The following is a 15,791-nucleotide window of genomic DNA, read 5'->3' on the forward strand; positions in this document are numbered from 1 at the left end:
TTGCTTGTCTGCCTACCTCTTGATGTATTCGAAAATACTGAAAAAAAGAATTTTAAATTACAGGATCATAGAATCCTTAGGGGAGCCCTTTGAGGAACCATTCACCTCCAGTTTCATTATTTTGCCCTTTCAGAACTAAGGGATTGATTCAGTAATCAGTTCATTCACACGTTTTTGTTTTCTTTGCTTTTTTTTTGGTTTTTTTTTGCGGTACGCGGGCCTCTCACTGTTGTGGCCTCTCCCGTTGCGGAGCACCGGCTCCGGACGCGCAGGCTCAGCGGCCATGGCTCACGGGCCCAGCCACTCCGCGGCATGTGGGATCTTCCCAGACTGGGGCACGAACCTGTGTCCCCTGCATCGGCAGGTGGACTCTCAACCACTGCGCCACCAGGGAAGCCCGAAAAACTAACTCTTCATGGTTTGGATGATACCATACATCCCTTGTTTTCCTCTTCACCTCTCTGGCTGTTCCTTCTTGGTTTCCTTTGTCAGCACTTTCTCCGCTGCTTGACACTTTATTGTTCCTCAGGGTCCTCTTCTTTTCTCAATTTATCCTCTTGCACTAGGCTGTAGTGATAAACTCAAATTTATATTTTTAGCACATTTCTCTCATCTGAGTTTTAGATTCATATATTCCAAATATGATTTCTACTGTATATCTGACAGGCATTTCAAACTTGATGTTTCAAAATACATCTCTCTCCCCCACACACTCTTGCCTGTTTCTCACCTGGAATTTCCATCTGTGATGTAACAAATCAACCCGTTTGCTAAATCCATAAATTTGGGAATTACTGTCAATTCTTTTTTTCTTCCTACTTCCTCTCCATCAGCAAGTTCTATTAATTATATTTCCAAAATATTTTAATGATCTGTTACTTCACTCTATCTCCACTCTCACCGTTTACTCTTCTAGACTACTGTAATAGCATCCTGACTGATCTCAGGTCTGTACTATTCAGAGCAAATAGAGTCATCTTCAGAAAATGTAAATCAGATCATCTCACTCTCCTGCTTTAGATCTTTTGTTGAGTAGCGATTGCCTTGAAAATAAAATCCAGAATGGGGGTGGCTGCCGTGGCTCTGGCTGCCCTGGCGATGGGTGTCTGACCCTGATCGCAGGTGGCGGTGAGGTACCTTGTTTTTCTGACAAGAATTGACCATGTTGGAAGGAAAGGAAGCTATCTGTGCAGACTGCTGTCTGTGGAACCTTTGAAGACGATAAAATAGTGTTTGATTCTGTAGGGGGCGCCTCTGGATCAAGCTATGGTGGAAAATGTTCCAGAAAGACAAAAAGCGACAGAGCAGTAGCAGATCCCAGAATACTGAAATCAGTACTAAGAGCAAGTCTGTAGATTCCAGCCTTGGAGGGCTTTCTTGATTCAGCACTGTGGCAAGCCTTGATATTGATTACACCCAGAGCTCAGTACAAAGCAACAGTCATTCAGATACCTGTGCAGAATTTCGAATAAAGTATGTTGGTGCCATTGAGAAACTGAAACTCTCTGAGGGGAAAAGTCTTGAAGGGCGACTAGACCTGATAAATTATATAGATGTCACCCAGCAAGATGGAAAGTTGTCTTTTGTTCCTCTGGAGGAAGAATTTATTAGTTGTTTCTAAGTATGGTATAAAAGTATCCACATCAGATCAGTATGATGTTTTGCATCGGCACACTCTATATTTTATCATCTGGATGATCTGTTATGATGATGGTCTGGGGGCAGGAAAAACCTTATTGGCTCTGAAGACCACAGATGCCAGCAACGAAGAATACAGCCTGTGGGTTTACCAGTGCAGCAGCCTGGAACAAGCACAGGCAATCTGCAAAGTTTTATCCACTGCGTTTGACTCTGTATTGTCATCTGAGAAACCTTGAATTGTGCAATAAGGGGAAGTAGACTTCATGTGCAAGTTCAGCTGTTTTCTCAATAGTTCTGTTTTCAGTCTGTGGTGTTGAACTATTATAGAAATATGAGCTATCCTTTGCTCTAGATTTTCTGAAGAAAATGCAGTGTATAAAATAGCAATCATTTGTTTTTCTGTTAAAATGTGTCTTATTTTTTTTTTAATAAAAAAGGGACTTCCCTGGTGGTCCAGTGGTAAAGAATCCACCTTCCAGTGCAGGGGATGCGGGTTCCATTCCTGGTCAGGGAACTAAGATCCCACATGCCACGGGGCAACTAAGCCTGGGCGCCACAACTACTGAGCTCACGCACCTCAACTAGAGAGACTGTGTGCTGCAAACTACAGAGCCCATGCGCTCTGGAACCCACTCACCACAACTACAGAGCCCATGCACCCTGGAGCCTGCGTGCCACAGCTAGAGAAGAGAAAACCCGCATGCCACAACTAGAGAGAAGCCCGCACACTGCAGTGAAGAGCCCGTGCACCACAACGAAAGATCCCACATGCCTCAACGAAGATCCCACATGCCGCAGCTAAGACCCAATGCAGCCAAAAAAATAAAATAAATAAAATAAAATCCATACTCAGTAGTGTGACCTTAAAGGTCTTCACAATTTGGCTTTTACCTACCTTTTCAGCATCCTTTACTTTAGTGTTCACCATATTTCAGCTACATTGAGCCTTTTAAAAGTTCCTTGAACAGTTAGGTTCAGGGCCTTTGTACATATCGTCATTTTGGTCTTGCCTAAATATCACATCCTCATTGCTGCCTTCTGACCTCCCAATCTAAACTATTGCTGTGACTTCCTTTAATGCTTCTCTCCTCCACCAAATGTTAAGCTTCCAATAGGACAAGGAACTCTGCAAACCATGGCGTCCTTAGCGTCTCACATATCCCCTGGTTTAGAATAAATACTGGATGGTGGGATGGAGGGATAGATGGATGCATGAAAATATGATCTGTGACATAGATATGTAGATGAAAACCGATAGGCAAATGTAGACTCTCTTATTTCCCCCTTGTTAATAGCAGATGGTAATATAATATGTATACATTTCTTTTAATTCTTTCAGCAAGATCTGTGTACCTTCTTGATATCAAGAGCCTGCAAAAACTCAACACTGGCTAATTATTTATACTGGTATGTGAAATAATTTTTTGTTTATTTTCTCATCACTGTTCAAGACAGTTTTTTCCCATACTGTAAACAAAAAGGCAGTTTAAAATAAAGTATGAGCAATCATCAAAAGCCTATGCAGTATTTATATCTAGCTGTATTTCTTTTTTTTTTTTTTAACATCTTTATTGGGGTATAATTGCTTTACAACGGTGTGTTAGTTTCTGCTTTATAACAAAGTGAATCAGTTATACATATACATATGCTCCTGTATCTCTTCCCTCTTGCATCTCCCTCCCTCCCACCCTCCCTATCCCACCCCTCCAGGCGGTCACAAAGCACCTAGCTGATATCCCTGTGCCATGCGGCTACCTAGCTATCTACCTTACGTTTGTTAGTGTATATATGTCCATGCCTCTCTCTCTCCCTGTCACACTAGCTGTATTTCTTTACAACTGTGCTAATGGAAATGCTTATTAGCACCACAGTTTCTCTTCCTTTCACTAACTTTCCAGGATCTAAGATAAAACTGGGTAAGATAATCGTTTTTTTCAGTTTGATGTCTGCTTGCCTTTTATGCTATTTAAGTAGTGTAAGTATGATACTTCACTGTCCTTCAGGATTATGTATTTTCACATTATTTACTAAAACACTGGAATCATGCAAGGACAGAAAATTAGAATTTGAAGTTACTTATACATGAGGAAACTGAGGCAGAGGCATGATGTAGCTGAACTTGGTAAAACCTGAACTAGGATTGGATCATTTATCTCACATTTTGCCATTTACAGAGTATTGTCAGTGACCTTTTCTCATTTGTTCTGTGAAGTTAAATAGGGCAAGTGTAAGTATCTATTTTACATGAGAGCAGGTTTCCTGAGTGAGTTACATGAAAGAAAGAGAGGAACTGAGGTATAGAAAAGCTAACTGATTTACTGAGACACAATTAATGTGAAGCATGGCTCCCTTTATCTGTCATAGAATTCTAAAGTGTAAAGAACAAGTACCTTAAGCCACAATGAGAAATATTTTGGTTCAGTTAAAGAAAGCACTAGGATTAAACACTAGACAAGAGAGCCTTATCTAGTTTTATAGAGCAAACAAAGGGCAGAGCCAGTTGGGTAAGCTCTACCTGAAGTTTTCTGTACATTTGAGAGAACGTTTTTTTAAACTTCCTGAGAGACTTGATACTTTTTTGTTGTTGTTGTTCTTGTTGTTTTTGCGGTGTGCGGGCCTCTCACTGTTGTGGCCTCTCCTGTTGAGGAGCACAGGCTCCGGACGCGCAGGCTCCGCGGCCATGGCTTATGGGCCCAGCTGCTCTGCAGCATGTGGGATCTTCCTGGACCGGGGCATGAACCCGTGTCCCCTGCATCGGCAGGCAGACTCTCAGCCACTGTGCCACCAGGGAAGCCCAAACTTGATACTTTTTTTAACTGTAGAAATGATCTCTGATCTAATCTTACTGCTCAGTTTACTGCGGTTAACTTAAACAGTACAAATTAATAGCTGTTCATTCTGAAAGGTAATTGTTTTTGAAGAATAGTGAGGTGTTTTGCTTTCCGTGTTTTAGACTGAGTTGGAGAACTGTCCTGTAGGTCAAATCATTAACTTCATTTTCCCACTCTCCAAACATAATCTTATCTGGATACTGCTCTTGTAGCCAATAAGTAGATAAATAAATCAAGGCTCTTTAATAAACGTGGGTGTTCATTACTTACATAACAAATATTTCTTTAGTTTCAGCCTTCACGGTTCTCTTCTCATTGAAGAAAAACCACTTTCAACAGTCTTAACTAAATCACTCATTTTTTCCCCTTTCAACAATCTTAACTAAATCACTCATTTTTCCCCCCCTTTGGGACCTGTAATTTTATTTTTCCTGTTGTCCTTAGTAGTGGAAGGAAAAATAGTTCCTTGCTTTTACTTTAGAATTTAATATAATATTCATAAACCACGTTTCCCTCACCGTAACTTTCAGTGTGTCCTTGAAAATACTTCCACAAAATGTTTTGGCTAGTTGTTAATCACCATTTTTACTTTGAAAATTTTGCTTAGAAATCATTGTATTACCAGATAGGTACTATTTCCTTTTAATGTAACCTCTTGCTTCCTAATGTTCTCCATATTCTAATCTGAATTCTTAAGTGTATGTCTATTCACTGGTGTTATGGAAAAATATTTCCTCATAAAAATCTGGGTAAATAATTCAATGGAAATTAAAAAAAAATGTGTGGGGCACAGTGCCAAGGTTTGAGTAAGTACTTTTAAGCTTCTTAGGTATTTAAAATTAAGGTTTTATATATTTTAAAAATCATTTACTAAGAATTCCTTTATAGATATTTTTATTTCCTTGTGATATTCATGGAAAGTTTACTGTGGCTCAGAATTTATAGTCTAGAGTAGTCACTATTATAAGAGCTATATGTATGTATACTGATTATGTGGTGTTTAAAATTATGTATTCTTTGGATTTGAGTATAGACCAGATTTCATTGTAAAATTTGAAATTAGTTGCGATAGCATCTTTGATATCTTATTTCAAGTAGGAAGAGTTTTCAAACCATTCTGAAAGCAGCTGAACAGTAGGAAACCTATTAGATGAGCAGTTTCCAACGAGGCAACAGTTTCTGTTCAGAAAGAGCACTTTGTTTTCTCCATAGATAATAAACAAAGTACAGCCCTAGCTCCCAGTCTTATAAGCATTCCATCAAACTTAGATTTGATTTGTGTTTTCCCACTATGTCTCTGATTCACTGATGCAATAGCATGTGCTATGTCTATTCATTCTCTGAGGAGTAATTGTTTTTCCCATATTTATAATCTGCATATTTCATATTCAGAAACACTCATGGGGAAGAAAAAGCTATTGATGTGGACTTCTGACTTTGGTACACACCACTTTTGTGATTGTAGGGTGAAAATATGGGAAATAATTTCAAATAATTGACTTAAAATAATCATTCTATTCCTTTGAACCTGGACAGAATAGTATAAAAATATTAATCACATTTAACAATTTATATGCCTCTCAGTCTAAACTTACTCTGTTATAACAGATGTATTAAAATATAAATTTTACTTGATTGTGCTATTTCCTTTTGAACATTTTGAATTTCCCTGTTCATTTGTTCCCTTTCCATTGATTTAAACAGGATTCCTGCTATAGTTGAATCCTTAGAGGCCTACAGTAGTACAGACAATCCTTTTAAAATGAATAGTGTCAACATTTTAAACCTCAGAGGGGAGTTATAGTCTCCAGTCTGTAAAGTGTTGGGCATCAGGATCTATAAATTGTTGCAGTTTTTTTTATTTTTATAGCTATTCCAGTATGTTGAAATTGAAAGTAAACTTTGGCTGCCTTGACATGTTTTTCTGTAACTTTTAAGACCTTTCAAGGTAATAAAGGTTATTTACCTCACAAAATGAAATTGCCAGGAAACAGGTAGCCCACTGATGTCATCATATGATGGGTACCCAGGCAATTTTGTCTGCATTTCTACTTGAAGATGACAGGTTTCAAGGAAGCACCTGAGAGTGCTTTGTAGAGTCTCCTTACTGCTGAGAACAGAGAATTCAGAAGTGACTCAAATCTAGGTCGTCTAGTCTTGATCTAAATTTGTCCTTCATTTTGGAGATGACACTGTCATTTTTATTTTAGATGGACTTTTCCTTTGCATAAGAACTTTGGCTTGAATGATTTTGAGAGGTGTTTGATATGTGACCTTTATCACGTAGCTGCAGCCATTGTGTTTACTTGGCAGTCAATGGGACCTGAACAAAGCAGTGGAGCCGTATATTGTGGTCATCTGTATTACTCCTTTAGAAAGGAGTTGCCGTGTAAACACAGGAAAACACAATGAATATACTAAGGTGATGGGAATAGTCAAGGACTTTAAAGGGTTAGAGAGTATGGACTGGGTTTGAATCTGTATTGACAGTTTCAAGATTGAAAAATGCTTTCTTGAATTTTTGGTTTAGAACTCTCATTCTATAAGGTAGATATAGTGTCAGGGTTTAGTTCCTCATACCACTTTACAGAAAATTCTATTGTTAGGTTATACAACTCTGAGGACTTCCAGATCACCTGGGAAGTCAGTGGGAGAAGGCTCTTAACTTTTATCAACCTTTAAAACATTTCTTTGTGTAAGACTATATTGTGTTATGTCAAGGGCTACTAAAGATTTTTAAGATACGGAATCTGGCATCGGTTTCTTCATAATCTCTGAAAGGAGCTAGGAGTAAATGTGTGAAACAGTGACGAGCAAGGTAACATTATCAGCACAAGTTGTATGAGAGGCTGTGCCTGTTTTAGGAAAGCAGAGGAGAAAGAAGTTGTTAGGGTTTGCAGAAACTTCCTGGAAGAGACGGAGTGTCACCTGTATTTGAAGGGTGGGTAGAATAAGGAAAGGTGGAGGTGGGAAGGTGTTTCTAGACAGTACCGAAATATGAGCGAAAGCACAAAGTGGGGGTGGTGGGGAGTCGAGCTGATTGGAGTGTGAATGCATGAATTGGAGATGGTGGAAGTTTGAACCAGAAGCTTATGGCCACAGAAACTGTTTTAAAATAGTAGAAAAGCGGGAACCATTGATGTTTTTGTTAATATAGGTGGGACATGATGAAGGTAGTTTAAAGAAGAAAAATTTGGATGATTGTATTGATCAATAAGGGGTTTGTTTTTAGAGTTAGAGAAGCTAGGTGAGAGGTATCTGCTGGTTGATTCCAGACAGGGCTTGCTAGTGGTACAGTACAACTACAAGAAGCATTTTTTAGGAAAAAATCAACAGGGCCTAGTGACTAATTGGATATAGGTGTTTGAAGTGAGGGAGTGTAACCTAAGTTTGGCTCTAGATGCACAGACCACAAATTAAACACAAAGTGCCGGTTATAGTTTTAGGTAGAACCTGTGTTCTCTGGTTTGGTTACAACCTCACGTGATTCAAACTGTAGCCTAAATGCCTGAAATATTGATAATGCCTTCAATTGAGATAGAAAAATAACTCATTTAGTGTGATAACTTCAGTTTTACACATCTTCAGTTAAAAATGACAAGCAGTGTCTTGAAAAGGGGATCTGCTGCTTGAAAATTAGGGTAGTTGAATATAAAAGCAGATCACCTAATGACATGCAAAGTTAGGCCTTAGATGTGGGAAAAGGGATATATATTAATATTTGAGAATTATCAACATTGAGATACTTGTTAAATCCATGAAATTGTAAGCTCTCTGCTCTTATGAAGTTTACCTTCTAGATGGTTAACTATTTTCTTTCCAGAAATAGTATAAAGGAAAATAGTAAGCCCTGTGATTTGAGATTTGTGAAATACTATCAGTTAAGGAAGTTGAAAAGTTTCATGTGGTTTTTAAAGGTCAAACTGTGAGAGTAAGCTTAGTAGAAAGAATTCTAGCCGAGGACCCCAGAGTCCAGGGTTCTGATTTCAGCTCTTCAGTCAACCAATTGTGCCACCGTGGGCAAGATACAGCCACCTCTAAGTTTCGCTATTGATAAAATAAGCAAGTTTGAAACTGCACATCATTATCCACTGAAATCAGTTTTAAGGCTCACAGTCTAGCATTTGTTATTTAAAGAAAAGTGAAATAGAACAGAGTAACAAATATTAACATATTGTTCATAGAATATTGCTTTGTGAAATTTTTTTCAGTTTTATGCATCTGTGTGCACACATGGGCTGTGTGTAACGAGTTGTGATCTAAAATGTATTTGTTAGTATGGCTTGTTCCAATCAGAACAGTTGGAAACACTGGATTAGACAACCTCTAAAATCTAATCCAGTTCATTGTTTATATGATTATATGAATTGTATAAGCAGTTTAGGTTTAAGACTATATTTATATTTAAAATTTTTTAACTCTCTAAAACCACAATTTTATGATGGAAAAATTGAAGATTATATATGGAATTTTGAGAAATGGGGAAATTGGATATGAAAGGAAAAATTAAGATTTTAATTTATCTTTCAGAGGTATGTTAATGAAAAAAGCTTCAGTGTTGTTGTTGTTGTTTTTCCCCAGAATAAGAGAGCCTTATGTAATACCAAAAGTATTACATATATTTTGAAAATATTTTTGTTCATGAGTTACTTGGTAGATTTGTGAGCTTATATAATTTCTGAAGATGTTAATGCTCTGTGTACCTCATAAAGCATTAGGAGAAAATGCTCATTTTGATGCCAAATTTTTTAGAAAGTCTAGGATATTGTACACATTAAGGCATTCTGTTATTAATTTACCTTTATAGAAGGTTATATATGTTGTTCCTGAATTTTCAGCTTTAAAAAGAGTGATAATAAAATGTGTTTCATTACTCCCATTAATTATTTTTGCAAATGTGAATTGATCTGTTTTAATGGAAAGGCATAAGTGTTTACAAAATGATTCTGAGTTTCATTTCACATTTACATGAATGACTTAACATTTTTAAGGTATGTGATAGTGGAATGTGAAGATCAAGATACTCAGCAGAGAGATCCAAAGACCCATGAGATGTACTTGAATGTAATGAGACGGTTCAGCCAAGCATTGTTGAAGGTAACCATTTAATGTAGGGGTTGGCAGACATGGTGCATGGGACATATCCGGCCTATTGCCTGTTTTGGTATGCCCTATGAGCTAAGAATTTTTATTTTTAAATAGTTGTAAAAAATCACAAGAGGAATAATACTTTGTGACACATGAAAATTATGTGAAATTCACATTTCAGTGTTCATAAGTAAAATTTTATTGGGACATAGTCATGCTCATTTGTTTTCATATTGTTTGTGGTCACTTTTGTACTCCAATAGGAGATAAATATCTGGTATGGAATCTCTATAGTCAACAAGACCTAAAGTAGTTAATCCTTGGCCCTTTATAGTAAGTTTGTTGACCCCTGATTTAGTAAAATAAACCCATACCTGGAACAAAAAACCCCCAAAGCTTTGCTTTTTTATTTCACTCTCTGTTTTCTGTTTTTATTTTTAAGACTAGGTTTATTTATATAAATCTGGTAATGATCATATTACAGATACTTTCTATATAACTTATATTTTTGCTTTTATAGTTTCTAGAGGTATGTAAGCCATTTTTCGCCCGGTATTCTTGTGATTGTTAAGGCAGTGTCACAGTTCAGCCAGCAGAAGGTGCACAGGCAATGAAAAGAAAACTGTCACGACATTAACTGTGATTTGCTGTAGAAATGTAATATTTTACTTCAGAACATCTTTATCTGCTGTTTCATGTTTCATTTAAATTTTCTTAAAAACTTAAGTCACATCTTATTGAACTCTTTGAGTCTAAACTTTTGTACAGTTCTCAGAGGCCAGAGATTCTCTATATCTAACTGACTAGCAGATAAGCAGTTGGTCCTCTCATAATCTCTGTCACTTATAACCTTTGTCATCCTGTGAGGAAATTTCACTTTCTTTGAGCATAAATTTCCATCTTCGAAATAAGGATGACAATTGCCAAGCTGCCTTTATCAATGTAATTGGAGAGATTAAATGAGAAAATGTTATTTTATAATATTTTATGAACTGAGAATTACTACATGAGACTTTATAGCATTTAGTTTTTATGACTTCTGTTTTACTAAGCAAGCATATCATATTACTCTTTGAGAACTTTTTTTTTTTAAGTATATATTTATTTCCTTGAGGATAGTATTGTTTCTACTGTATGCCCAGCACATTTTTGAAGAAATTATAGGCTTCCAGATATTTATTGAACTGGTGAGTGAATACATTTTGGGTGAATGAATTCTGTCTTGTCACATGGTTGCGTGTGGGAAAAAAAGTACAATTTTTGATAGACCAGTATTCGCTGAAGATTCAGTTAATTTTCAATTGTGGAAGAGTTGGCGGTGTTTAAGATAACAGATTTATCATTATCTCTGAATAAAGATAATTTTTTTCAATACTACTTTGTGGTGAAGTTTGTGGCTATTAAAAGAATAAAGATCACCCATGCTATTGAAGAAACCCTAATCATTATGCTACATAGAATTAATTTTTCTTTCCTTTGAATCCCTTCAGGGTGATAAGTCTGTCAGAGTTATGCGTTCTTTGTTGGCTGCACAGCAGACCTTTGTAGATCGGCTGGTGCACCTAATGAAGGCAGTTCAGCGTGAAAGTGGAAATCGTAAGAAAAAGGTAAACCTTTGGGCTTTGCTTTCTGTTTATGACTAATAATGTCTTGGTATCATAAAATACTGAGTTTTGGTACTGTCTCTTTGGTTGATATATTTTATGGAATTCTTATCATGCAATTACGGCCATACCTCGGAGATATTGCAGGTTCTGTTCCAGACCACTGCAGTACAGCAAATATCACCATAAAGTGAGTCACATGAATTTTTTGGTTTCCCAGTGCATATAAAAGTTAGGTCTACACTATACTGTATAGTATAGACTATACTGTAATCTGTTAAGTGTGCAATGGCATTATGCCTAAAGAAAGCAATGTATATACCTTAATTAAAAATATTGCTAAAAAACGCTAGCCATCATCTGAGCCTTCAGAGAATCATACTCTTTTTGCTGATGGAAGGCCTTGCCTCGATGATGTGGCTGCTAACTGATCAGGGTGGTGGTTGCTGAAGGTTGGAGTGGCTGGGGCAATTTTGTAGAATAAGACAACAATGAAGATAATTAATCTTTGCCACGTCAGTTGACTGTTCCTTTCACTAACAATTTGTTTTCATTGTAGCATGCAGTGCTCATTGGCAGCATTTTTACCCATAGTAGAACTTCTTTCAAAATTGGAGTTAGTTCTCTCAAACCCTGCCACTGCTTTATCAACAGACTTTATGGAATATTCTAAATCCTCTGTTTGTCATTTCACCAATATTCATAGCATCTTCACCAGAAGTAGATTCCATCTCAATAAACTACTTTCCTTTGCTCATCCCTAAGAAGCAGCCTCTCATCTGTTAGTTTCATCACGAGTTTGCAGCAATTCAGTCACAGTTTCAGGCTCCCCTTCTAAGTCTAGCAAATCTTGCTAGTTACTTCTTCCACAGAAGTCTTGAACCTCCCAAAGTCATCCTAAGAGTTGAAATCAACTTCTTCCAAACTCCTGTTAATGTTGATATTTTGACCTCTTTCTATGAATCACAGTTATTCTTGATGGCATCTAGAATGGTGAATTCTTTCCAGAACATTGCCAATTTACTTTGCCCATATCCATCAGAGGAATCACTAACACTCATAGCCTTATGATAGTATTTTTTAAGTACTGAGACTGGAAAGTCAAAATCAGACTTTGATCCATGGGCTGCAGAATGGATATTATGTTAGCAGGTATAAAAAACATTAACTCACTGTACATCTTCACCAGAACTCTTGAGTGACCAGGTGCATTGTCAATGAGCAGTCATATTTTGAAAGGAATCTTTTTTTTTCTGACCAGTAATCTCAACAGTGGGCTTAAAATATTCAGTAAACCATATTGTAAACAGATGTGATGTCATCCAGGCTTTGTTCTTTATTTATAGAGCAGGCAGTAGATTTAGCATAATTCTTAAGAGCCTTAGGATTTTTGGAATGGTAAATAAGCGTTGGCTTAAACTTCAAGTTGCCAACTGCATTAGCCCCTGACCAGAGAGTCAGCCTGCCCTTCGAAGCCTTGAAGCAAGGCATTGACTTCTCCTCTCTAGCTGTGAAAGTCCTAGATGGCATCTTCTTCGAATATAAGGCTGTGTCATCTACCGCTTTTGTTAATTATCTTAGCTAGATCTTCTGGATAACTTGCTGCAGCTTCTACGTCAGCACTTGCTGCTTCACCTTGCACTTTGATGCTATAGAGATGGCTTCTTTCCTTAAACCTCATGAACCAAGCTCTGCTAGCTTCAAACTTTTCTTCTGCAGCTTTCTCACCTCTTTCAGCATTCATAGAATTGAAGAGAGTTAGGACTTGCTCTGGGTTAGGCTTTGGCTTAAGGGAATGTTGTGGCCGGTTTGATCTTCTATCCAAACCACTAAAACTGTCTCTGGATCAGCAATAAGGCTGTTTTGCTTTCTTATCATCCATGTGTTCATAGTAGTTTAATTTCCTTCAAGAATTTTTCCTTTGCATTCACAATTTGGCTGTTTGGCATAAGAGGCCTAGCTTTTGGCCTGTCTAGGCTTTCAACATGCCTTCCTCACTAGCTTAATTATTTCTAGCTTTTGATTTAAAGTGAGAGATTTGTGACTCTTCCTTTCACTTAAACACATAAAAACCATTGTAGGGTTGTAAATTGTCCTAATTTCAACATTGTGTCTCAGGGAATAGGGGAAGAAGAGAGAGGGAGAACAGCTGGTCAATGGGGCAGTCAAAACGCACGTAACGTTTTATCGATTAGGTTCTCCGTTTTATAGGGGCTTGGTTCATGATGCCCCAAATCAATTACAATAGTAACATCAAAGATCACTGATCACAGATCATGATAACAAGTATAATAATAGTGAGAAAGTTTGAAATATTGTGAAAATTACCAAAATGTGACATAGAGACACAAGGTGAGCAAGTGCTGTTGGAAAATTGGCACCGATAGTCTTGCTTGACACAGGGTTGCCATAGACCTTCAATTTGTAAACAATGCAATCAATATCTGCATAGTGCACTAAAGTGAAGTGCAATTAGATGAGGCCTGTTATAGTAATAGGAGTGGTTAGAAGTACAGATTATGTATGGGACTCTATTTTATGAGTTTATATACATTGATTTTTATCCACACAACAACCCTATAAGTTAGGTACTATTATTATCCCAATTGTAAGGAAAAGTAGGTAGTAGGAGGTTAAGTAATTTGCCAGATGTCCTCAGTTAGTAAGTGTTGAAATTAGGATTTGTACCCAGACATTCTGAGTCCATATTTTTATCTACAGTGCTTTTCTGGCTCTCATTTTAGAATCTTAGTATCTTAGAATACAATTTATTTGACATGGAAAGAACCTCTAGAGATTATTTAGACTAGAATTTTTCTGAGAAAAAGAAGGTCCAGAGTAACTCACCCAAGGTTGCAGAACTAGTGATAGTGACTGGCAATGTGTTCTCATGGCCAGTACATTGATTTTGCTCTCAACGGGGTGAGGTTTCTACTTGATGATAATAGATGAACATCTGTTCTTCAGATGTTATTTTTCCTGATCTTTTGCCCAAATGATATGAAGGATTCATCTGATATCTTCTCTTTACCTAATCCCATAAATGGAAAATCTTTCTTGGTGACATTTGTAAAACACCACAACACATTTTACTGTCCTTCAGAATTGTGAGAGGAAGGAGGAGAGACTGAAAGGTGAAAAATTGAGTCAGGAATTTAAAGGCAGGGGATCAGGTCTGGCAGAGATGTGTGCAGGGAATAATGTTAACGAGGTTAGGGAGGAGAAAATAGGCTGCAGAGAAACACATGTTTATTGAGTCGGCGTTTTCTTTGTTTTTGAGAAGAATCACAAATCCTGGTTAAATAACTAAATTCCTACTGCTGTTCCTCCTGGAGCCCTTCTCTCCAGAGGTGCCCTGGTGAGGAGCAGTGTGACCCCAGTGCCCACCATCAGAAAGAATGCCTGTTCTTTTGACTGTCAGTTTGGGGCATGTATTTAAACCGCAGTTTGTTCTTATGTGACATACTCTTTTGTTCACCACCCATGAGCCTCTGGATACACCTCAGTTTTCGCTGTTCTGGAAGTTGACTCCCTACTGGAGACAGCACTTATAGTCCCCCCAAATAAATGTTGTTTTTGCCACATATTGCAAAACACATATTGTTTTTTTCCTATATTTTAAGTCAGACAGTCCTAAATATAGTATCAACATTGGCTAAAAATCTTTTCAGACAGTTTTTCATGATGTGATAAAAGACAAACATAGTTTTATTTACTTAGTTTTACTAGAAACAAGCCCTCGAGTTTTAGTGAAATGCCAAGATGACTCTCTACCACCATTATTTGTGTTATTACTAGGAATAATGAAATGACTACAGCTAATAATTTGCAATCATATGTAATAGTACTTTTCCATCCCTCATAACGAAGTTGGGAGAGAGTTGCCTTGGTGAGTGCAACGGCGTTAAATGTGTGGCCAGGGGATCCATGAGTTAGGTGTCAGATGGTAAAACAAATAATAATATTGTTGCCACCTTCTTTCCTTTGCTGATCTCATTTAAGGAAAAATTCTCTTGATTGAGGTCTTTGAATGTAGATATTTGAGTTCCAATAAAAATGCATTGATGCCACACTTTTAAAAAACAATTAAAGCTTCCATTTTGAATGTTCAGTAGTCTCTTTTCACTTTGTGTTTCTTTATGTTATAATATTTATTCTATAAAAATGTATCACATGCCTACTGTGTGCCAGGCACTTTTCTAGGTTCTGAGGATACAGAGGTGAATATAAAAATCCCTACCTTTAGAATGTAAGGACCTTACATTCCTGTTGGAGGAGAAAGTTAACAAAATAAGTAAAATATATTTTATGCTAGATAGCGTCATGTGCTTTGGAGAAAAAGCTGGAAAGGGGAATAGGAAGTGCTGGGTTCGAGTATTAAGGCAGCTTTTCACTTCTCAATGGAATAGTCAGGAAGGCCTCACTGAGAGTTGACATTTGGACAGAAACCTGAAGCAAGTAGGGGAGCAAGCCACTGAATAACTAGAGAAGACTATTCCAGCCAGAGGAGCTGCAAGCACAAAGGCCCTGATATGGGAGCATGTGTGACATGTTTGAGAAATAGGAAGAAGCCCAGTGTATTAGGTCAAGTTTTCTCCCTTTAAGAACAAGCTCACCTGTTTAAAGA

The 15,791-nt window shown here is 37.4% G+C and overlaps 1 protein-coding gene and 1 pseudogene across 3 annotated transcripts in view; both read left to right on the top strand.

Moving 5' to 3' along the window:
• Window positions 1–15,791, top strand: part of PIK3C3 (phosphatidylinositol 3-kinase catalytic subunit type 3) — a 156,701-nt gene that overhangs the window by 80,520 nt on the left and 60,390 nt on the right. For all 3 annotated transcript variants that reach the window (XM_060028977.1, XM_060028978.1, XM_060028979.1), the window contains 3 exons: window positions 2,981–3,048; window positions 9,464–9,569; window positions 11,051–11,167. In XM_060028977.1, coding sequence (XP_059884960.1) covers window positions 2,981–3,048; window positions 9,464–9,569; window positions 11,051–11,167 — 291 coding nt within the window. The remainder of the gene's footprint in view (window positions 1–2,980; window positions 3,049–9,463; window positions 9,570–11,050; window positions 11,168–15,791) is intronic.
• Window positions 879–2,050, top strand: LOC132436252 (integrin beta-1-binding protein 1 pseudogene; annotated as a pseudogene).

This window comes from Delphinus delphis, chromosome 13 (genome assembly GCF_949987515.2).
Source record: "Delphinus delphis chromosome 13, mDelDel1.2, whole genome shotgun sequence".
Taxonomy (NCBI): Eukaryota; Metazoa; Chordata; class Mammalia; order Artiodactyla; family Delphinidae; genus Delphinus; species Delphinus delphis.